The 23,650-nt window shown below is 44.6% G+C and overlaps 1 protein-coding gene across 1 annotated transcript in view; it reads left to right on the top strand.

Annotated features, from left to right (window-relative positions):
• Window positions 1-23,650, top strand: part of LAMB3 (laminin subunit beta 3) — a 74,021-nt gene that overhangs the window by 468 nt on the left and 49,903 nt on the right. The window contains exons 2-3 of the mRNA XM_056845387.1: window positions 823-879; window positions 2,320-2,474. Coding sequence (XP_056701365.1) covers window positions 855-879; window positions 2,320-2,474 — 180 coding nt within the window. The 5' untranslated portion in view covers window positions 823-854. The remainder of the gene's footprint in view (window positions 1-822; window positions 880-2,319; window positions 2,475-23,650) is intronic.

Here is a 23,650-nt window from a genome sequence, read left to right as displayed (position 1 = left end):
CCAAAGGTTTGAATAGAAATGTAGTACTTTGTTTTGTTTCCCTGGAGAGAATAGAATAAAAGAACAAAATGAAGTTGATCAGTGCCTTAGAGAGAGTTCATTTTGGGTAGATGTTTATACAAAAAAGATTTTAAGCTCACAAGCACAAAGGCAACCTGAGATCAAGCTATGAATTCTGAAGCAACAGAGCACCCATAATGGATGCCCATGGTTTTGGGTCAAGCCTTCCTCTTTTACAAACAGGACTGGCTGTGAAAATGAGCTGTGCAAAGCCTTGACTTTGTTTTGTGCAGGAAGGCTGGATATCAATGCATGGGAGCCATTTGATCTCCACTGTGCCATGGGTCTGCAATTGGATGTATGTCAAAGCACAAAAGGGCAGACCAATTTGATCACTGGTGAGGTATCATTGCTTTTGGCACCTGCAGTGTCAGCATGTTGTCCCATCACCCACCATTCCTGATTTGAAAGAAGCATGCTAATGCAGAACTTTACGTATCTTCTAATGCAGCAGGCCCTGTTCTTGACACAGCGGGTTGTCCACTTCAGGGAAAAGGACAGCTTTGTCCATCTGGCACCATCCCTTTGCAGGCTTTTGTGTGCACAGAGCTGTCTCCTGCATTGAAGGTAAGGAGAGCCCTTAGAACCAGGAAGGCCTGTGTGGAGTGACAATGTGCATCTTATCCTTCCTATCTGCTTTGTAATGTGTAGACCCAAGGAAAGCAAAAGATAATGGCAAACCTGGGGCTGAGCAAGCGCTTAAAGGCTTGGTTTGCCCTTTTCCTCCTCATCACTTACGTACATTTTAAATCTTTATTTCAGGTGGATCTTTAGTCTTGTGGACACTCATTATCATGTGGATAATTCTTTTCATTCTAGGTAAGTATTCCTATCCCTAGGCATGCCTTAAAAAGGAAAAGCTTCTGAGAGAATATACAATGTTTTAGATGTTGCTCAGGTTTAGAGGTAAACTCTATTGTTCCAAAGATACTTAAATATAATCTTCATTTGAAACTGCTCCTTCTGCCAAGGTTACTCACAGGAAGTACTTGGCAGTATGAAAAATCTGCCAGATTTAGTGAAAGGATGCTGTTGTGTTATTCCCTCCCACACACAGATACCGATTACCTACAGTGCAATCCTAAGAACACTTTCCTGGAAGTAAGCCCCACTATGTAGACCTGAGTAGGGTTCTGAATAGACCTGTTTAGGATTGCACTGTTAGAGTTTGGATGGAACTTTAAAGCATTTTGCATACTATCTCAGTAGTCATTACAATGGCCTGGCAAAAAAGCTTAATATTATTTTGCCATGTTGCAGTTGTGTTGAAGAGAGAATGGTTTGCTAAAGCAGCTTAGTTCCTTGGCAGCTGAGCTGAGATTTTGAATCAAGGACTGGCTGGTTCATAACATAGTCTAGTGAGCTACACTAGCTCTCCACTGCCTTTACTGTGATAGATTCCCTGATAGTAATTGTCAATTCCGTACCTTCAAGCTACATGCATCTGTTGCATCCTTTTCTCAAAAATGTAAGCATTTAACTGAAGCAATAAAGGCTCACCCGTTCAGCGGTAGTGTTCCCCAGTGCGTCAAGCAATGCAGTAGCCACTGTGTTACTAGTATCAGTCATGAGTAAAAAAGGAATTTGCTTATCCACTTGACCTGTTGTACATACATGTCTCATCTTGAATATGGTTGTCAGCTCTGGGTTGGGAAATACCTAGAAATTTTTGGGGTGAAGCCTGAGCAGGGCAGGGCTTGGGGTGTGATGCCATAGAATCCACCTTCCAAAGTGGCCGTTTCCCCCCAGGTGAATTGATCTCTGACACCTGGAGATCAATTGAAATATCAGGAGATCTACAGCCACCACCAGGAGGTTGGCAACCCTAATCTTGAATAGCTGTAGTTAAAGTAACCAGGATGTATGTAGCCTTTAGAAGAAGAAGAGTTGGTTTTTATATGCCGACTTTCTCTGCCACTTAAAGAAGAATTAAACCAGCTTACAATCACCTTCCCTTCCCCTCCCCACAACAGACACCCTGTGAGGTAGGTGGTGCTGAGAGAGCTGTGACTAGCCCAAGGTTACCCAGCTGGATTCATGCATGGAAGTGGGGAAACAAATCCAGTTTACCAGATTAGCATCCGCCGCTCATGTGGAGGAGTGGGGAATCAAACCTGGTTCTCCAGATCAGAGTCCACCGCTCCAAACCACTACTCCTAACCACTACACCATGCTGGCTTTTTAGGGATGTTGCAGTGTATATCTCGCCTTTGACCCAGTGAATGGCATTGTTAAAATCCAGTTCTCATTTCACTCTAGCTTCATCGGACCTCCTGGCTGCACAGAGTACCTGCTCAGATGGGGCTTGTTACCCACCTGTGGGAGATCTTCTCATAGGCAGAATCCATCATTTGAAAGCCTCCTCCACTTGTGGACTCGTTCAGCCTGAAACTTACTGCACTCCATATGGGGAAGTATGTATGACCCAAAATATATTCCTTCCTTCATGTAGGATATGGACATGTTTAACAGAGTTGCTTTGTGTTTGCCTGAGAAGAGACTGTAAAATTAAAATCACAAAGTTAGCAACATAGGAGGTCCAATGGATGATCTCAGTTTTATGATAATATTTCCATGGGCCTCCGGGGCACATATTAAAAATGACTAAACAATGGTTTCCACAAAAAGTCTTGCATCAGCTTTTCCGTCTTGGCTAATTATGGTGTGCCTATTTACAGGGAAGTATCAATGTTTCATCAGGTTAGGTTATCTAGTATTTTTAAATTCATGGAGCAAAAAACAAAAAAATTCCTTTTATGAAATCAAGCCATGGCATGCCATAAGCCCAAAGAAACACAAAACATCCTATTTGGATTAATGGTTACTTGCTTCAACAAGTGGTACTGCTACATGTCTTTTTAAATTTTCAATCTGTACCCCTACACTTCTAAGCATTGAGGAGATATCTGGACTTCATGTTAAGTTGTATTTCTGCTTCTTTTTTCTTTGCTGTTGCCTCCTGAATACAACAATCCTGAGTAGCACAAAAGAGCAAGAGTCCCGAAGCACCTTAAAGACTAACACAATTTCTGGCAGGGTATGAGCTTTCGTGAGCCATAGCTCACTTCTTCAGATACAGCTAGAATGTGAATCCATCTATCCTTAAGCAGAGAAGAGTATTTTCTACTGCTAAAGACAGACTAACACAGCTACCCATCGTAATCCTGAGTAATGTTTTCATTTTTATCCTAAGAAATGTCTTGATTGGGACTCACACTTATTGGGCTTAAGCAAGAGTTGCATCTTTCACATGTTTTAAGAACAGTATACACATGGCTGTCCTCTCTCAACAAAGGTTCATATTCCTAAAAATCATGTTGGACTATCTCAGAATCATTTTGGGCTCTGTGTCCTGAAGTGCCACACTTTGTTCAGTAGGCAGTGGCAATCTGCAGGAAGAGGGAAAGTTGGACTTATCCCTGCGGTGTTCCCCCAGTGGAACGGCAAGGATTGAGGTGTTGTTTCTTTCAAAAGTTACTGTTTGATGGTGGGAAAGGCAGGGTATTTCCTTACCTACTTTACCTTAACCACTTTTTATAGAATCATAGAGTCATAGAGTTGGAAGGGACCACCAGGGTCATCAAGTCCAACCCCCTGCACAATGCACAAAATTCACAACTACCTCCCCCCCACACCTAGTGACCAGAAGATGCCCTCCCTCTCATCACCTGCCTAAGGTCACAGAATCAGCATGGCTGACAGATGGCCATCTAACCTCTTCTTAAAAACCTCCAGGGAAGGAGAGCTTACCACCTCCCGAGGAAGCCTGTTCCACTGAGGAACCGCTCTAACTGTTAGAAAATTCTTCCTAATGTCTAGATGGAAACTCTTTTGAATTAATTTCAACCCGTTGGTTCTGGTCTGACCTTCTTGGGCAACAGAAAACAACTCGGCACCATCCTCAATATGACAGCCCCTCAAGTACTTGAACATGGTTATCATACCCCCTCTCAGTCTTCTCCTCTTCAGGCTAAACATACCCAGCTCCTTCAACCTTTCCTCATAGGACTTGGTCTCCACACCCCTCACCATCTTTGTTGCCCTCCTCTGGACATGTTTTTTTCTGGCAGGGAACCTGTGTCTTTAACATCTTTCTGGCAGGCAGAAGTTCAACACAAGAAACTCTTCCCATCCTGGAATCTCTATGGAAAGACAAGTGTTGTTGTTGAATTTTTCCCTATTACACCACTGTTAAAGCACAGAAACTCTGACAGGAAAAAGTGGACACTCTATCAGTGATTCTCTGTATACATCGTACAGGAGTTAAGGCTGTTAATGGTTTAAACTTGGCTAAACTGAAGTTGCTGTTCATTGACGTTAGTCTACTCCCGTATTTTTTTATCATCATCTGCCTGAGAAAGAATTGGAGTAATAACTTTTTCTTCCCTTTCTGGCCTTCAGAACTACCATCCCTTTCCCTTTAATCAGAGTATATTGCAGTGTAAACTGTAGTATCAGTATTTGCGGAAAGCTCAGAGGGCACTGTGGCTGCCGGTGTTCACATTATGACACAAAGGGGGATGCTTTTGCACCACCTGCAAGAAGCAGAAAATGGACACCACTAACCCTGAGGCTGCTTTTAAAGCTTCATGGGATAGCATTGCAAGGCTAAGGACTTGGTTTGATCATTATATGAAGGACCAGATGGAAACTCTGGTTAGGCTAGCGCCAGGTTTGCTGGGGGTGAGCACACGGTCATCTCCCAAGGCTTTAAAAGCCATGGAAACCATCCAGGCTGTGGCTACATCATGTGACAATTTTGTGATTTTTTTTTAAATAGGGATCCCACATGTCTAAGTGTGGAAAGGGTTTTGGGGGGGGCTGAAGCAAAGGGGTGCAGGGCGGTTCAAGGGGCACCGGCCCATCCACCAAAGGAAAGGCAAACATTTGAGACTGAAAAAGCTCTGGCAAAGGGTTATCCTAAAGTTCCTAAATAATGTACAACTTGTTAAATCTCACCGAAAAAGGAAGTGTGTCTGTTTTAACACTTCTGAATAGAATCAGAAAGATTATAGGGTACGTGGCTGTAGCCTTACCTCAGAGGAGGAGGAAGAGGCCCCAACCCCTTCCCCCTGTCCCTGTCTTCTGCTGGTGGGTGACGGCTTTTTTGTTTCGTTTGTCATATCCCCAGTAAAACCCTTCTTCCTGGTTGTTTGGGTTTTTTTTTGTATGTTTATATTGTATTGTTAAATATTTACATTTTGGATGCAGTTTTAATGTCTTGGTTGCTGCCTTGGGGATCTTGTTTAGGTAGAAAGGTGGCATATAAATGTATTAAGTAAATAAGTATGTGGGGAAACAGGCACACACAGGTGGGCTGGTTCACACAGTGCTGATGATCATAGGCTGGACCTGCAGTTGAACATGAGAGCGCACCTTGGGGTCTTGTGCTGCCCCACCCTGTGACGTAGCTTTTAATGAAGGCACATGAAGCGGCTTGACACTGTCAAAATGTTGGTCTATCAGGTCAGTTATGTCTAGTCTGACAGATGCTCTCAAGGCAGGTACTAGCCGGAGATCTCCTGCTATTACAACTGATCTCCAGCCGGTAGAGATCAGTTCACCTGGAGAAAATTGCTGCTTTGGCAATTGGACTATATGGCATTGGTCCCACCCCTCCCCAAACCCCGCCCTCCTCAGGCTCTGCCCCCAAAACCTCCCGCTGATGGCGAAGAGGGACCTGGTAACCCTATCTCAAGGGTCTCAGTCTGAGGTCTTGCACATCATGTATTACTAGGGTTGCCAGGTCCCTCTTTGTCATCAGCGGGAGGTTTTTGGGGCGGAGCCTGAGGAGGGCAGGGTTTGGGGAGGGGAGGAACTTCCATGCCATAATGCCCAGTGGCCAAAGCAGCCATTTTCTCCAAGTGAATTGATCTCTATCGGCTGCAGATCAGTTGTAATAGCAGGAGATCTCCAGCTAGTACCTGGAGGTTGGCAACCCTATCTACTACCTGATCCTTTTCACTGCTGTTGCCAGAGATTGAATTTGGGTCTTTCTGTATGCAAAACAGAGGCTCTACCGCTGAGCCACAGCCCCTGCCTCCCATGTGAGTGTTTGTGCAAGAAGTCCTTGTTCACAAAATCTGGCTGCAGGATTTTTTTGTCCTTTGGTGGTGGATTATTCAATAAATTTAAGCACAGCTTGACGAGTCAGTGCGGTGAACTGAAAGTGAGAACTATTTCATTTGTCCGCCATCGTCTGTCTGGTACATAATTTTAATGTTGCTGTGGGTCGTGTTCCCAGAATTCTGCCACACAGTGGAAAGTTTTAAAGTCCGTTTTTTGCAACCTCTGCACAGGGTATGGAAGGAGGGGGTTTGCTTGCTTTGTCTCTCGTTCTTTCCTCACTCTCTGCCCTGCTGGCCAATGTGTACCGTCTGAGTCTAGTGCCAATGAGAAGTGTCCCAACGAGTGTTCTTTTGCAATCCTGGTAAATTTCTTGCTGATGGAAACCCTCCAATCCCGAGCCTTTTGTCTGCTCTCCTTCCCCTGGCTGTGATTCCCTCTAACCTTTATACTTTGTACACCCCACAGTGACAGCATGTAGCCTAGGAGTAGCAAAGTCCTGACCATATCTCCTATAGCAATTTATACAAAATGTGTATTAATCCTGTCGGGTGGTTTGGAGGAACTTGCCCCCCTGTTGCTGAAAGACAAATCTACATTATAATCTACATTGATATGCATATATGTATTGCCTTGGGACAAAAAGAAGTGACTAAGGTTGCACTCCCAAGAACACTTTCCTGGGAGTAGACTGCATTCAATAAAATCGGACTGACTTGTGAGTAGACCAATTTAGCATGGCTCTCCCAGGTTGTGACTTTTCTGGCAGGGCTCCTGTACTTCTAACAGCTTTGTGACTGTCTGGAATTCGATAGGTGAACTTATTAAACTGCCTTCTGTTAGAGTCAGATGGTTGGCCTACCTAGCTCAGTGCTATCTGATCTGGTGGGCAGTTGCTCTCAGGCAGAGAAAGGTCTTCCCCTCCACCTTACAGCTTAGATCTTTTCACTGGGGAGACCATGGATCTTCTCTGTACTCTGCCACTAAGCCCTCCTTTACCAAAGAGAATGTTCCCTAATACAGTCATAGGAACAAGTTTGCTACCCTGAATTTCAGTTTGATAAGCCAATGCTAAAGACATAGGAGTCCTGCCAGAAAAAGGGGGCAGCTCTATTGATAGGATTCAGTTTATTGATAGGGTTGCCAGGTCCCTCTTTGCCACCGGTGGGAGGTTTTTGGGGTGGAGCCTGAGGAGGGTGGGGTTTGAGGAGGGGAGGGACTTCAATGCCATAGAGTCCAATTGCCAAAGCGGCCATTTTCTCCAGGTGAACTGATCTCTATTGGCTAAAGATCAGTTGTAATAGCAGGAGATCTCCAGCTAGTACCTGGAAGTTGGCAACCCTATTTATTGAACAGACCCAGACCATTCTATTCAGCTGTTTCATCTGCCATGGTGTAATGCCATGCCTATACAGTGAGCATTGCCTACCTTTAAAATAGTGGTGGTAGCATTACATTGTTACAGAATCGAGATGTTTTGATCCTCTTGATCTTTTGTGGAAAAATCAAGTAGGCAACCATCTCCATCTCTGTGTGAGGTGTCTCTCAGAGTTCCAACTTTTCATGGTGAGGCAGATAATCTTGCAGCCTTATCCATGAACTCATCAGGCTAACTTTCCCTGTGTTTATTGTGTGAAAGTCCCTGAATATTAAGGCCTTGTTTGCCATCGGTCAAGATTATGGACTCTTACCACTACATTGCCTGGCGGCAAGGAAAGCATTCCTGCATGATAATTGCAGAGTGAGAAAATGTTTTTATCATCTGAGATATGGCAGGGTAAGAAAACTATGTTTGTATCGTCAGCAAGCCTGGAGAAGAAATCTCAGTTTGTAACTCTGGGTCTGTACTTCAGCTGCTATTCTATTCATGCATATTAGGATGCAAGCAAACTAGCAATGTTTGGATCAGGTTTCTAAGCATAAAAAAACCCACAGCAAGTGAGAGATACATTTTTCATGGCAGATAGGAGTCTGTTTTGATTGCCAAGCAAGCTGGGCACACCTGCCCTATTTTTCTTTCTTTACCACTATTTTTGTTAAATTAAGGTGATGGATCTGGAAACTCCAGTCATCATCAAAAAACTGTTATTGCATTCTCCAGCCTAGGAGAAGTCTGGGATGCTGTGGTCAGCTTAGTCAAGATTACTGAGCGCTTTCTACCACCCTGTCTGTGATGGTGGCAGATCTTCCCCTTGCCTTTATGAAGCTGGAAGACAGCAGACTAAATGCATTCTACCTGTCTGCTTACATCGGGTTTTTATTTTATTTTTTGGAATGTTGGGCTTGCCTTCTAATTGCAAAAACTAATATACTGCAGTAAAGGTTTTCTGCCTGTATTTTCTGCTTTGGGTTGGTTCACATGTTCCAAACACAGATTGAAGCTGCTCGAAATGGCTTGCACATTGCAGTACTTTGCTCAGCAATGACTTGAATTCCCTTGGATACCACTGGAAACTTTCTAGGGCTGCATTCACATGGAGGTTTTCCTCTGCCTTAGCTTCCAAATGGCAGCAGGGTTTTTTTAGGGACATCCACACAAAATTGTCCTCTAATTGTTCAGTTTCTAGGATTTCCCTATTCTTGGACATTCTTTCTCAGCCTTTTTAAAAATTATTTTTTAAAGTAATTCTTCTGGAAAGAATGCTGTCCAAGCAATGTCAACAAGCCATCTGGATTGGAAGGTGTGCATTTTTGAAGATCCTGCCTACAATGAATGATTCCTTCTTAAGGGAGGGGCTGTAGCTCAGTGATAAAGCAACTGCTTTCCATGCAGAAGGTCTTAGATTTAGTCCTTTACATCTTAAGTTAAAAGGATCAGGTAGGGGGTGATGTGAAAGATCTCTGTCTGAGACTCTGGAGAGCTGCTGCCAGTCAGCGTAGACAATACTGACCGTGATGTGTGTATGAAGTGCCGTTAAGTTGCAGCCAACTTATAGCGATCCCTAGTGGGGCTTTCAAGGCAAGTGATCAAGCAGAAGTGGTTTGCCATTACTTTCTCTTCAGGGTCTTCCTTGGAGGTCTCTCTTCCAAGTACTGACCCCGCTTAGCTTCCAAGATCTGACGAGATTGAGCTATACTACACCATTCCACACCCCACTGACTGTGATAGACCAAGTTAATTATACTGATAAACTTACTATAAGGCAGCTCCATGTGTTCCATCCAGCCTGTGTGTACCCTGCTGTCCTACTGGAGAGTTTTGTTGAGGGTTTAAAAATGGTTAACATCTACTGTGGTTTAGCACATGATCTCCTAGTTCCTCTGAATTCCTAGCTTTCATTAAAAAAAAAAGATCCACGGAGATCAGCAACAGAAACAAAGACTACAGACTTACTTTTCAGAAATGAAAGCTGGGAATTGAGAGGAACTGAAAGTCCTTAAAAAGCCTTCTGATGGCACAATGGGGGGATTCAGGGAAAATGGCTGCTGATGGAAGAAAGTGCACTGGACACTCACTTGTGGGCACTCTGTTCCTAATGAAAAAGCATCTGTACTCTCGACAGTGATGACAGGGAAGTAGAGAATCATCACCATGTATGGAGACTCTGTATGGAGACTCTGACAGCACAGTCCTGATAGACATGGCTGCTAGTGCTAGTGTGAAGAACAGCTATCACATATTAACAGGAACGACAGGGAGTGGCACCTTATGGAAGCAATTTTTGGCAATATCCAAATGGTGGCTATAATGCTTGAGTCAGTTACGAGGAGATGTGTACCTTTTCCTCCTAGGAGGAAAATCAATTTCAAACCCAGTCCATGGCTAGGGTTGCTAACTCTGACTTGGGAAATTCCTAGAGATATGGGACAGTGTATTGGGAAGACATAGTTTGGGGGAGGGGGAGGGATATTTCTTCCATAGGAGAAAGAGATATTCTGTGATAAGGTGGCACCTACGCCAGCGCGGGGTCACGCCGGCTCCTAAGGTACTTGGAGATCAATTTTCATTCCAGGAGACCTCCAGGTCTCACCTTGAGATTGGCAGTTTACCTATGATAGTTCCATAGGCAGCAGTGCCTCATTTTAATGTGAGTGCAGAGCAAACAAAAAAGGCCTCTTTGTATGCAAATAGGAAGCAAACAGCAGAGGTGACGGCAGAAGCCATGTTGATGTATCTACTAGGGAAATGGATGGCTTCTCAGAAATCTTCAGTGTGTTGTTCATAAAAACAAATACTAGCCTATTGTTCATTTCTGTAGCAATGTGAAAAGGGTTTTCACACCTTCATTCTCTGATTTGGGTCATTAATATTCCCATTTTACAGGAGGTAAATTGGGGCTGACACCCTTTCTTTTGGCCGTTTAGTTAATCCAGGGCAGATCAAGGCTTCAACTGCCATACTTTGTTGGGAATGGGCAGGGTATAAATTGAATAAAATAAATATTCAAAAGCATAGAACTGGAAATTTCCAATAACTGCAGCTAATATTTCATGCAGCAAACCCTTCTACTAGGGCACTCCTTTCTTGCATCAGTTTTGACAGGGATATGTTTTAACATGTACAACAAAAGCCCTTCCCCCCCCCCCCCCGGGCTTTCTGTTTATTTTAACCATTGAGGCTGTGATCTGCTGCAGAAACCCATAATGAGCTTTTCTGGAATGCAGATAAAGAATAGTTTTCTGTTAAAATGTTTATGGCACACTACAGTTATAGTTCCTCATAGACTTCTAGTAAGGGTAGCTAAGCGGTGTGTTGTAGTTTCATTTTGTGGTTTTAGCAGATTTCTACAGCTTTTCTTAGGAAAGGGAGCAAGCGCTGAATGAAGGTCTCTTGGGTAAGCTCTTGCATATTTACAAAAAGAAAATGCAGTCTGAAAGGATGTCTTGTCAGATTCATGCAGCACAGTGCTTTAAACCATTACAGCATCTGACTTGTTCTTCAAAAATCTGTTTAGTCCATTGAAATGGAAGGATACCCATCGAAACTGCATTTTTGTAACCTGAAGACTTTTTAGTATTGATTCAGGTCTCAAATGGGGTCTAGTGGATCACATATTGGAGTTAGATGCAGGAAGTCTAGTTTCTAATACTTGCTCATCCATAAAGATCAGAAGGGAGTATCCTCAAGTCCAGTTTAACCAGCTTGTAGGGTGATCATTGTTACCATGAGGATACATACCTTGAGCCCCTTGAAGAACATAAGAAAGGTCATGCTGGATCAGAGCAAGGTCCATCAAGTCCAGCTGTCTGTTCACACAGTGGCCAACCAGGTGCCTCTAGGAAGCCCACAAGCAAGACAACTGCAGCAACATTATCCTGCCTCTGTTCCAAAGCATGTAATATTGTCATGCTAGGATGCAAATGAGTTAAAGGACTGACACATTCTGTCATAGACAGAAAGAGTGCCAGTAGGGAATCAAACAGAGTAGTTTTCAAAGCTAACGAAGAGGGACAAAAGACAACAACTTGCATGTGTTTATGAAAATGTGAACACCAGGTGTGCAAGCAATGCAGTTCTTCTGGTGTTCAAAAGATAGTTTTTTGGTGGGGGGGGGGTCAAGGACTGCTACCTTTTTCTTGAACGGAGAGCTGCTCTTTTAACAACTGTGAACCATTATGCTACCATTGTATGTGTCATGCAGATAGAAAAGTAGCATTGACTTCAGCTGGTGTGAAACAAACTGGATGATCATATAAGAGTTGTTCTTCAACACTGAGGATGTAAGGATGACAGAGCTGTATGTGGGCTCAGATCTGGCTGTTTATTTCTAGGAATCAGGCCCACAGCTCCTGAATCTCAGCATAATGCCTGACACACTAGTAGATCAATTTTTTCTCCCTTCAAAGCCCATGTTATAGTACTGCTTGACTATTACTGTATCTGCCATGTGAAGGCACTCATTCATTAGTAGCTTATGTACATAGAGTTCTTGCTGTTAGTAATATCCTGCTGTCCTCAAATGCTCCTTCCCTATGTGTCTTTGTCTGAGGTTTTTTCTATTGACTTTATTATAAGACCCACTTGTAAATCTTCCTTTTAATCAGGGGGAAATAGCAAGCTAAATGGCATAATGTTGATTTAAAATGCATAGTCCTCTGTTCTTGAAAGGACCATGCCAGTGTCCTTGCATGGCATGTCTTTAAAATGTCAACCTATAAACTGCATAAGAAATCCAACCCCTTATGGGACAGGTTCCAGCTGGGTTTGAATATCACAGCAGCATTCAGCGACAAAATCTGATTTTTGAAGCTCCTTGAAACAAGCTTGCATGTGATTCCCTCCCCGCCTCTCCAATCTTCTGGCATGCTAGAAACGTGCAAAGCTAATTCTTTTTCAGTTAAGTGAGGCCTTGTCAACATTAGTTTCTAGAGATAAGAGCTCTAGTGCCCTGCATAGGCACACAAAACTAGTAAAACAAACTTACCCAAGACACTACGCATGAGCAATGTATGTGTTGGGTAGGGTGAGAAAAGTGGTTTTTAAAAATTGTACTGGATGATCAAGTATTTCTGATTTATATCCAGTGAAGCAAAACTAGGATATGAGGTGGGATAAATTATGAGGCAAAGCAGACCAGTTTTGGATGCAGCTATTACATCTTCTGGACACCCTGTTGCTACTGTGAATGCAGCCAGAGGGTGTAGTGATTAAGGGCAGTAGTTTGGAGTGGTGGACTCTGATCTGGAGAACTGGGTTTGATTCCCCACTCCTCTACATGAGCGGTGGATGCTAATCTGGTGAACCGGGTTTTTGTCTCCCCACTCCTACACATGAAGCCAGCTGGGTGACCTTGGGCTAGTCACAGCTCTCTTAGAGCTCTCTCAGCCCCACCTACCTCACAGGGTGTCTGTTCTGGGGAGGGGAAGGGATGGTGATTGTAAGCCTGTTTGATTTTTCCTTAAGTGGTAGAGAAAGTCGGCATATAAAAAACAACTCTTCTTCTTCATCATCATCTTCACCTTCGTCTTCATTTGCAGCAGCAATGAGAGCTACACAAATCATCACCATGAAGAAGCAGTCCTGATTTGCTGGCCTTCTTGCTCATTCTCCTCCTTGACCATTATCAGGAAAAATGGTGGCTTTAGCAGGTGACGGAGGATAATGAGTAAGGGGACAGGTGGAGGAATGGCCACAAGGTCTAGTAGTTTTATCCCATCCTGTTGATCTCTGTTTCTGGCAAGAACCTGACAGGTCTAATCTCTGTGAGTGTTTACAGCCGAAGTGGCTGTCAAAGTGAAGTTCTCAAAACTCATAAAAGAGGAATGTTAAGGAAAACCAATGAAGAGTCCTTGTTATTAGAAGTGCTGACGTCTAGGAGAGTGGTGTAGTGGACTTGAATCTGGAGAACTAGGTTTGATTCCCTGCTCTTCCACATGAAGCCAGCTGGGTGACCTTGGGCTAGTCACAGTTCTCTTAGAGCTCCTCAGCCTCACCTGACTCACAAGGTGTCTGTTGTAGGGAGAGGAAGGGAAGGAGATTGTAAGCCGGTTTGATTCTCCTTAAAAAGATAGAGAAAATCAGCATATAAAAACCAACTCTTCTTCTTCCTTCTTTCTTCTCTGAGGCATTCATTGTGAGGGAGTGGGATGTGATATAGAACAGCCTAGGGGCCTCAACCTTGCTGAGCCCGTAGCCACTTCAGGATCTTGAGAACAAGGCTCCCATAAAGTGGCTGCTAGGGAGAGGGATGCAGCCAATCCTAAAATTGATTCTATGAGGTCCAAGGCCAATCACAGAATGCTGGGATATTCTAAACCAAGTGTCCTCCAATGACAGTGTCATGAATTGGGTGCTCCCTGCAGACACAAAAGGGGAGGGTTCGTCCTGAACTCTTCTGAAGCAAGTCCTGTTCCAGTGAAATAGAGGAAAGCAAGAACCGGTTCTTTGCTTTGAGGAAGATGTTTTGTAGTATTAGGAAGTGTCCACCAGTAAACATGGTAGTGGGTGTTATGGTGCCCTCATTGGGGATCACTGGCCTAGATGAATAGTCATGGTTCTGAGACACCTGAAGATAGAACCTGAATAATTCTCCAGTACTACTCACTACTATTTTTATAAGTCACAATTAAAATTGTTTTTCTTTCTGCTTATGGGTTGGTTTCTCAGTTTTGGCCAACAGTAGGTCACAGGTCAACCCAACACAAACTTGGACAAAAGTCTGTTGAGAAAATGAATTCCAACTCAGGCATCAGTAGACACTATATGGATCAGTTCAGCAGGTTCAAATTACATTATTGTTCAGTCATTGACTGCTGTGAGGCTTCTTTCTTTTAAAAAATAATTTGGTTTTCATGTTGGGAAGAATACCACTCAGAACCAGTGTTTATGAATCCAGCCCTACATAGGGATGAACAAATATTTCAAATTCCTAGGTGCTAGCATCAGTTTCTTGTCAAATATGTGCAAGATGTTTCTATTTCTATTCACTACAATTAGTAAGAATTTCATTATCTCAAAGACTTCATTGTGAACACACCCAGGAGGTCATGATTTCACAGGCGCTATTTTTCCTACATGGAGGTAACCTTAGTGCAGTGAGAAATGAGTACACAAAATGTGCAGCTGTTTCATCAGGAATAGATATGCTGGATAAACAAGTTAGTGCATTGAATCAAACAGAAAAAGGAAACACTCCATGTTCTTCATGCGTTTTGCAGATCACGCCTTTGCAAGACAATGCCTTGCTGGACCAAATCAAAATCTGTCACCAATGACAGCCAACCAGATGCTTTTGGGTACTCGCAAGCACAGAATGACAATGTTCCCTTTGTTCATTGACTGTAGGGTATCTAGTACTCATGAGTATACTGCTTCTGAACATATCACTTGTGAAGCAGGCCTGAAAGAGCTTGCTTCCAGAGATATCTTGCAATTTGTTGCACCTGAATATCAGTGTTTGAGTGAAATTGGTGTTCTCTCTCTAGCCATTTCCTCTATGTACACCTATGTACTTCCTCTGTGTACATCTAAGTTAGGCAGACCAGTGGTCCATCCAACTTGGTATCACCCACACCAACTGGCAGCAGCTGTTTCGTGTCTCAGGCAAATAAAGCTCTTTCCCAACACCACTCTCCTGGGAATTGTGCATGCAAAGCATGTGCTGACAACTTCTGCTATAGCTCTTCTTATATGTCTAACATTTGTGATAAATTAAACAGAAGTCCAGTGGCTCCTTAAAGAAAATTTATTTCAACATATGTTTTTGTTAGTCAGAGCTTATCAGATGAACAGAGTGTACATCCATAGGAGATATAGCTATGAAGGGTGGTCTTAACCAGTGGGCAACAGGTTAATGTTGCTTTGGTGACTTTTGCCACAACAGAGCAGGTTTTTTAATCTCTCACTCCTCCTTCCCAGTGTATTTTAAAAATTCCCCCTCTTATTCCCCGCACTTGGGCTTTCTCTGGGTGTGGTGCTGCCCCCTATCACAGTCATTTTGTGGTTGGCTTCACCTCCTGCAGCAGCCATTTTGTGGTTGTGTGCCCACCACCCTGTGTCAAAGGGCAAAGGTTCTCACAGGCTTGAAAAGGTTGGGGACTCCTATGGTGTTTAGGGTTTTAAAAGCAAGGGGCAGGGATCAGTGGAATAATACCAAATCTACTCTGTAGAAAGCTGATCTTCCCTTTGCTCACAGAAGATGGATGTCCATGAGAGCTCTGTTTTGGAATTTTCCTTTATAATATGATTTGATGCTATATTTATATCAGACTTAGACACATAAAGAGAGACTATTGTGTAATCAAGTTTTAATGGGTAACCTTGTCCTGAGCTGACTTATCATTCGTCTCCGTACTACTTCTGCCAATCCTTGAGATATCTTTTACTCTTTAAAAAAAATCTGTGCACTGTTCTGGCTTCTCCCTGATATAGCTCAATGCCAGCAGTTAACAATTCCATTAATAGCTCAGATGTAAGGACACAGAAAGCTTCACTCTGACAAACTAGGTAATGGTAGCCATAGACTGGGAGATGAAGCAGAAATGCACAACCAGCAAGTGGTTCGGACAAGCATAAAGAGTTCCACATTGTGGTTCCACATAATGATGAGATCAGTGGCTTTCCTGGGCCACCACAATTCTGCCTTTATCTTTGTTTATATATCCATACATTTCTTTTTATCAAAGGTTGTGAGAACTGTTAGCTAGGGAGGCAGTATGTTAGGATTGCCAACCTCCAGGTAGCACCTGGAGAACGCCTGCCATTACAAGTGATCTCTAGGCGACCAAGATTAGTTTCCCTGGAGAAAATGGCTGTTTTAGAGGGTGGACTCTATGGTATTATAACCTGCTGAGGTCAAGGCTGAGAGTGTGTGACTGGCCCAAAGTCACCCAGCATGTTTCCAAGGCAGAGTGAGGACACGAACTTGGGTTTCCCAAGACCTTAACCACTATACAAGTGGTCGGCAAACTCATTAGTCAACAGAGCCAAATATCAACAGTACAACGATTGAGATTTCTTTTGAGAGCCACCTAAAGTTTAGGTGGCTCTCAAAAGAAATCTCAATTGTTGTACTGTTTAGGTCCTAAACAAATAAAGGGAGAAGAAAGAGGGGGCAGGAAATCAGCTTGCTTTCCCCATTTCCCCCACCCTGCAGTTATTTATGGAGCCATCAGCTCGCTATTATTAAGTCCCATCAACATAAATAACACCGGCGGCGGGGAGGGGATCAGGAGGCGCCACGCTGGCCCTGCGCAACCACCTGCCGCCGACGCCGCGCCCCTCTGCCTCCTCCTCTGGGCATCATCTGGGGGTCGCGGGGGGCCCTTCCCTGGGCTGGCCACCCGCCCGCCCACCTGGGGACCCTCCGTGCAGTCCGTGCTAATGCGCCTCCGCAATGCGCCCCCGCCTGCTCCTCCTCTCTACTGGGGGGGGTCTAGGGCTGCCCCGGGGATGGGGTCCAGCCGGCCAGCCGGCCTCCTCTGCCTCCTCCGCCTCGTGGTGGGCAGGCTGGCTGCGGATGGTGCCTCTCCTCCCCACAGGGCAACCGCTCCGGGCTGCAGGCGAGCGCTGCAGCCGCTGCCACCGCCAGGGGAAGAGGCCGCCCTCCGGCCGCCCCCCAGCCGCCGCCTCCCCCCCACCCATGTGCCGCCTCCTCCTGCTCCTGTTTGGTGGGCTGTGGGGCCGGCGAGGCGCCTCTCCATGCACGCCGGGGCAGGCCGCCTCCTGCTGGGGCGCACGCTGCCCAGCCCCCCAGCCCCCGGCTTGGGCCTAGGTGCAGCCCTTGATCCCCAGCCTTTCCTGCAGGCGGACCCACTCCCCAGCCCCAGCCCAGGGAGAAGCGCCGGCAGGAACCACGGCCGCCCGGGCCCCGGGGGACATGAAGCAGCAGGTATGGCGCTTAGGGGCAGAGCCGCACTCAAGGGGCTGAAGAGCCGCATGCAGCTCGCGAGCCGCGGTTTGCCGACCTCTGCACTACACCATGCTGGCTCTCAGAGGTCAGGTTACATGCTGCAATGAGCCACACTCTTTGGAAATAAACACTGAAAGTTTATTACGGAGTTAATAATTATGGAAAGTTATTACAGAAAGTTAATACGGAGTCACTTTCCATATATCAGGCCGCTATCTGAACCTCATATAAACTTGGTCCTCTTGAAAAGTGAAGCTAAAGGGCATCTGTAGGTATCAGATTCCTCATGTTGGCACATGCCCATATTAATTTACAAGGCATATTAAATGCTTTATGACTTTGATCACCATTCTAAACTAACAGCAGATTAAAATAACCTTGAATATACATACAGAATATATAGGCATGCCCAAACAGTCTGATTTTATTGTGATTTATACTAGGAGTAACTAGGGAAGCCAACAGGCCTGGATAAAAATGTCTCTTTAATAGAAGCTTAATATATAGAGATCGATTGCTGAAGCTTTTTAATAGCGTGCAGGTAAATAACATCATCTGGTTAATAACATCCTGCCTTGAGGAAAGATGGGGTACAAATGTTTTAATAAATAAAACAAATTAGTTATTAAATTAGCAGCCCTATCTGGACCTAGATGCCCTCTAGTTTCTTCTCCTATTTGCAGTGAAGCAGGTTTGGGAAGATACTTAACACTTCCACTACTATCAACTGTTCCACTGCTATCAATAATACCACCTGGTAAATAACATTGCATTAAATCTCTGAGAGGCAGAACATTTTTCTCCAGGCCTGTTAACAGCCCTACTAGTAAGTGAAACACTTTGTCACTGTGTTAAAGTTGCAAATTAAACCGTGCACCATTTCCCCCTGGCATTTTTCAGGTTCATGTTTATTAAAGCTGGAAATGTTCAAAAATCTGAAAAAGCCAAATATAGAAGCCGAATATAAAGGATTTGCCTTTTTTTAATAATAGAAAATTATTGGGTTTAATACAACCGAATCAAAAAAATATGCTGCGCAGAGCTCCGGCTCAGCGCTTAGATTGCCCTTCCCCACCACCCCTGAAGTGTGAGGTTGTAGGGGAGGGCAATGTAAGCGCTGGGCTCCAGCTCCCCAAAGTTGGAGGCTGCAGGGGAGAATGATCTACGTGCTGACTTCACAGATGTCAGGTGGTGGGGATCTGAGTCAGATAGCTGCCTGGCGCCTGCCCTCTGTGAATTCCGTGGACTTCGGCAACAGCAGGCAGCGGGGATTTGACTCAGCCAGTGGGTAAGTAAGGAGTGGGGGGAGAAGAGGGGAGGGATAGGAAAAATGGTGGTGGAGTCAAAGCGGCCTCAAAGAATTCAGCATTATTCGGGATTTGCTTTTACGGCTCCCTTTTGTTGCCAGCATTTTTAAACTGGTAATCTCCCTGAAAAATACAGAAAATAAATTTTTTTTTGGGGGGGGGGGAGGTCTGGTTCAGCTTTAGCTGAATGCACAACCCTAGTTGCAAAATCCTTGGCCACTGCAAAAATTCTGGATCATATGCATTGGGAGTTTTTTTTGCTTCCCAGGCATATGCTCCTAATTCAGACTGAGAGCACAATACTCTTGGAGAAGGGACTTCAGCCCCCCCCACCACTATTCTCTTGATTTGAAACAGCCCAGGGGAGCTGCTATTTGTCCCATGGGAAACTGACATGAAATGATTGCTGCATGTACATTTCCCCCCAAAAGGCCTGTGTGCACCTGGAAAGCACTGAAATCCCAGTTTACACTCCGGGCAGCCATGCGATTTGTAAAGTAGCCCTTATTGTTTCTTTCCCAAATGCCCAAGGGCCAGTCATTCTCTGAAGGAATTAGGGACATCTAACACAGAAATCTCAACAATCTCACAGTTACAGACTTTGTTGGCAGCTGTGACAATTAAACTGCTATATAGATATGCCCTTAAGGGTCTGTAGTTCTGTCTGTAATCCATAGCTTTATTTTCTGGCCAGTAATTTCCCCTCTGTGCTTTGAAATACGTGCCTCCTCTCACACACTGCAATTCCAACCAAGGGCAACATTCTGTTGAAATGAAAATGTTACACAATGAAAATGTTACACAATTTGCTCAAAAACAGACAGCCCCTACATTTGCCTTCCGTGTTAATTTTAGCAATCCAAAATAACGAAAAAGAAGATTTCGACAGTACAGCGGTCTGCCATGTGAAACAAATATTTCAGTGTCCAAGCATAGGTGTGGCCAATCTGGGTGGCAGGCAGAACACTTGGGTGAAACTCTTCCAAAGTGGCATGACTTTGATTTGAGCCAATTACAAGGTCCTACTGGTATTATTTAGAGCAGGCAGGCCTTTTACATAGTGTCTTGCATTGAGCAAAAATGAATGAGAAATCTAGGGGGTTCATGTTCCTGAGACTCCACGGGAAGAGGACCTTCTTCCATGATGTCTCAGGACATATGAACATCGACTTTGCCTGCAGAAGGCCTCAGGTTCAATCCCCAGCATTTCCAGTTAAAAGGAGCAGGTGGTAACTGATGTGAAAGACCTCTTCTTGAGACCCCAGAAAACGTCTGCCAGCCAGAAAAGAGAATACTGAATAGAGAATACTGAATACTGACATCAGATCAATTGTCTGGTATAAGGCATTTGGTATAAGGCATTTTCACATACACACTCACTCACTGCAGCTGAGGTATTATCAGGGGATAGGTGTAGCATGTGTATTACTCCCATTCTGCAGTCACTCTATTGGCTGCCCATCAGTTACTGGGTTAGATTCAAAGTATTGCATATCACATACAAAGCCTTGGTCCCTCATATCTGCAGGGCCACTTCTCTACCTATGCTCTACTGCGGCAGCCCCGCTCATCTAAGCAGGGCCTTCTGCAGGTGCCCCCTCCCTCCACAAATGGGAAAAACCAACAAGCACATTCTCTGTTGTGGTATGGAATGGCCTGCCTTATGAGGTTAGGAAGGCTTCCATTCTCATCGATTTCTGCAAACTATGCAAAACTGAATTATTCTTTTTTACTCTTTTATGTGGTGAATTAGTACTGTTATTCAGTGTGGTATTACCAGGTCTCACTAAGGTTACCAACGGATTCCTTTCCCTTTAACAGAGGCTTAAAGTGTGGAAGTGGGCAGGTGAAGCTCTTCATGGCATTGAGGCAAGTGACATAAACTGGTAAAAAACAGTTCATTAATTCCTTTTATGCAGGACGTTTCCCCATGGTCACCCCCACTGACTACTCACTCTCCCTGTGCGTTTTGCCTGCATTTTCCAGATTCTGGCTAAAACAGCATCTGGAAAACATGGGCAAATGCATGGGGAGAGCGAGGCGACCTCTGACGGGCGGAAAAGGCATGCATAATCAAAAGGAAGCCCCGAAGCAGTCGGCGGGGGTGACCACAGGGAAAGGTCCCTGCATAAAAGGCCAGTGCCTCTGTTGAAAGGACAGGACACTTTTTATCCAGGCTTTTAGCTTTCCTGGGTCTCACTAAGCCCTGCCCCACCAAAACTCCCAGGCTTTTAAAGCACCATGTAAAGTTGTTCAACACTGGCAGAGAGGGCGAGGGGCTGGGTGCATACTAGCTAATACATCAGAGTAGCAACTGGAATTTTAGTTCAGTTTCTGACAGGGCAGCAACATAACACTTCTGTTGTATGAACTGTGGCTTCTTCCCTCAATCCCTGCTCAATGGCTGACAGTGCGTGCCTGGGCTCTTCTCTCTTTCCCCCACCACTTGAAGTAGATTGCTTACTGCGCAGCTCCTTACTTTTTTTTTAAATCACCCTTAAGACTTAGCCCCCTCCTCCAAAAGCACCCCCCAAAAAAACGCTCAAGTTGTCTTTAGAAGATTTTCCACTGGTGCTCCTTGGAATATCATTTTTATTTTTTTTAAAAAGAGATGTTAGTTGATGTTTGAAGTATTTATAAAGTATCCTGAATGTAATCTGTAAATGAGACCAGTAATTATAACTAGGGATGCCAGGTCCCTCTTCATCACCAGTGGGAGGTTTTTGGGGCGGAGCCTGAGGAGGGCGGGGTTTGGGGAGGGGAGGGACTTCAGTGTCCTAGAGTCCAATTGCCAAAGTGACCATTTTCTCCAGGTGAACTGATCTCTATTGGCTGGAGAACAGTTGTAATAGCAGGAGATCTCCAGCCACTAGCTGGAGGTTGGCAACCCTCATTTTAACTGTAGTATGCCCCTTACAGCATCTGCTTTCTACCAGATCTCTTTGTGTATCTACTTATAGTAGGGGAGATTGGAAGGCTTTTCCTGAAGATTTGGGGCTTAGCTTGGCCTAACATCTGCTAGTGTTTGTTTGTGAAGTTGGGACGGCAGTCTCTTTAAGCCGTATGTGCATGACCCTTTGGGGATAACCCAGACTGCCTTGCTTCTTGAATTACTCACCCCCGGCTGAGGGGATGACTTTAGTCCTGCTTGACTTTCCACCTAGTAACCTTTCGCCCACTAAAGCTGTTTGCCCTCTATATGACTTACTTAGGAGAGTGTGTGTGGGGGGTGGGGACTAGGCTTGAAATGTTTTGAGAGATAAAGCCCTTTTTGTTTGCCCACATGAAAGTGCTCCAACCACCGAAGGCTGAAGGCGAAGGGCAAAGCTGGGCATTTTTGTCACCACCCTTCTGATACAGGGCAAGCGTGGTTGGGCTCAACATGCGGGCTGAGGTGAAGCTTTGAGAAGCTGAAGGTACAGACTTCAGCCCGTGAACAACGACAAAATTAAGATATAAGGACAAAGCCAGAAAGGAGTTGCTACTGTTTCTGGTGGATCTGTAGTGGGTAAAAACAAACGGAGTGTGAGTGAAACCCACAGCAAGGTCCAATTTTCAGCACCATTTTTGAGCCCATTTCTGCCTCTTTGAATTTTAGGCTGTCCCTTTTGTCCCGTTATTCCTTAAATTACAGAGCTGAAAAGTCTGTTAAAATCACTAAGGTTTTAGTCCCTCTGAAACTGCGATGATTTTTCATGTCTATGAAATGTGGTTTGGAGGCGCTCTTAAATGGGAGAGAGAATACCAGCTAAAAAAAGGTAAAGGTAAAGGTCCCCTGTGCAAGCACCGGGCCATTCCTGACCCATGGGGTGATGTCACATCCCGACGTTTCCTAGGCAGACTTTGTTTGCGGGGTGGTTTGCCCGTGCCTTTCCCAGTCATCTTCCCTTTACCCCCAGCGAGCTGGGTACTCATTTCACCGACCTCGGAAGGATGGCAGGCTGAGTCAACCTTGAGCCAGCTACCTGACACCATCTTCCGTTGGGATCGAACTCCGGTCGTGAGCAGAGTTTGGACTGCAGTACTGCAGCTTACCACTCTGCGCCACGGGGCTCCTGTGAATACCAGCTAGCCTATTTATATTTCAAAAACGTAGAGTGTTTCTCATCATTTTTGTTGAATGGGGACACGTCTCACTAATAATATAAATTTATTTGTTTGAATGTGTAGATATTTGTTTGGTTTGTTTGTTTTTTGAAAATCCATCATGTGCTTTTAATGTTTTCAGTTCCCTTGTGAATTAATGGATAGAGAGATATTCAGCACTTTTGATGTCTTGCATGCACAAAGGCAGATAACAACAGAAGGCCATGACAGATACCACCCTATCTAGACCCCCCTGCGTCTCCCCAAACCCAGCAGCCTCTATGCAGTTCATGGACAGGGTTTCATAGACTGCTTATTGTGTGGCTTAAAGATGGAGCAATTTGTTGACACTTGATTAAATTCATAAGATTTCCCTTGGGAGGAGTTTGTAATTCCCAGATTCTGTGTTATGATGAATTTTATATGTATATTACATTGTTTTTTCAGTTATTCTCCCATGTTGATGTACATGTGTGAAAACCAGAATTTTAAATGTGCCTATATCAGGTTTTGGAATGACCCAGGGCAATGCAGAGATGCTAATCTATAGTGACATCCAGCTGGTATTTGCATGTGTGATTTTGTTGGGTTTTTTGTTGCTGTTGTCAAAGCACAGTTGACTTATGGTAACCCCACTGGTTTTCAAGGCAAGAGATGTTCCGAGGTGGTTTGCCATTGCCTGCCTGTGAGTAGCAGTCCTAGACTTCCTTGGTGGTCTACCATCCAAGTACTAACCAGGGCTGAGCCTGCTTAACTTCTGAGATCCGACAAGATCAGGCTAGCCTAAGCTTACCATACCCCTGCTGGGGGTGGGGGAAATTCTCTGCCCCAACTGTAGGG

Source organism: Euleptes europaea, chromosome 2 (genome assembly GCF_029931775.1).
Source record: "Euleptes europaea isolate rEulEur1 chromosome 2, rEulEur1.hap1, whole genome shotgun sequence".
Lineage (NCBI taxonomy): Eukaryota > Metazoa > Chordata > Lepidosauria > Squamata > Sphaerodactylidae > Euleptes > Euleptes europaea.
The sequence above is the reverse complement of the archived record's forward strand: the minus strand, read 5'-3'. Positions and strand labels throughout refer to the sequence as shown.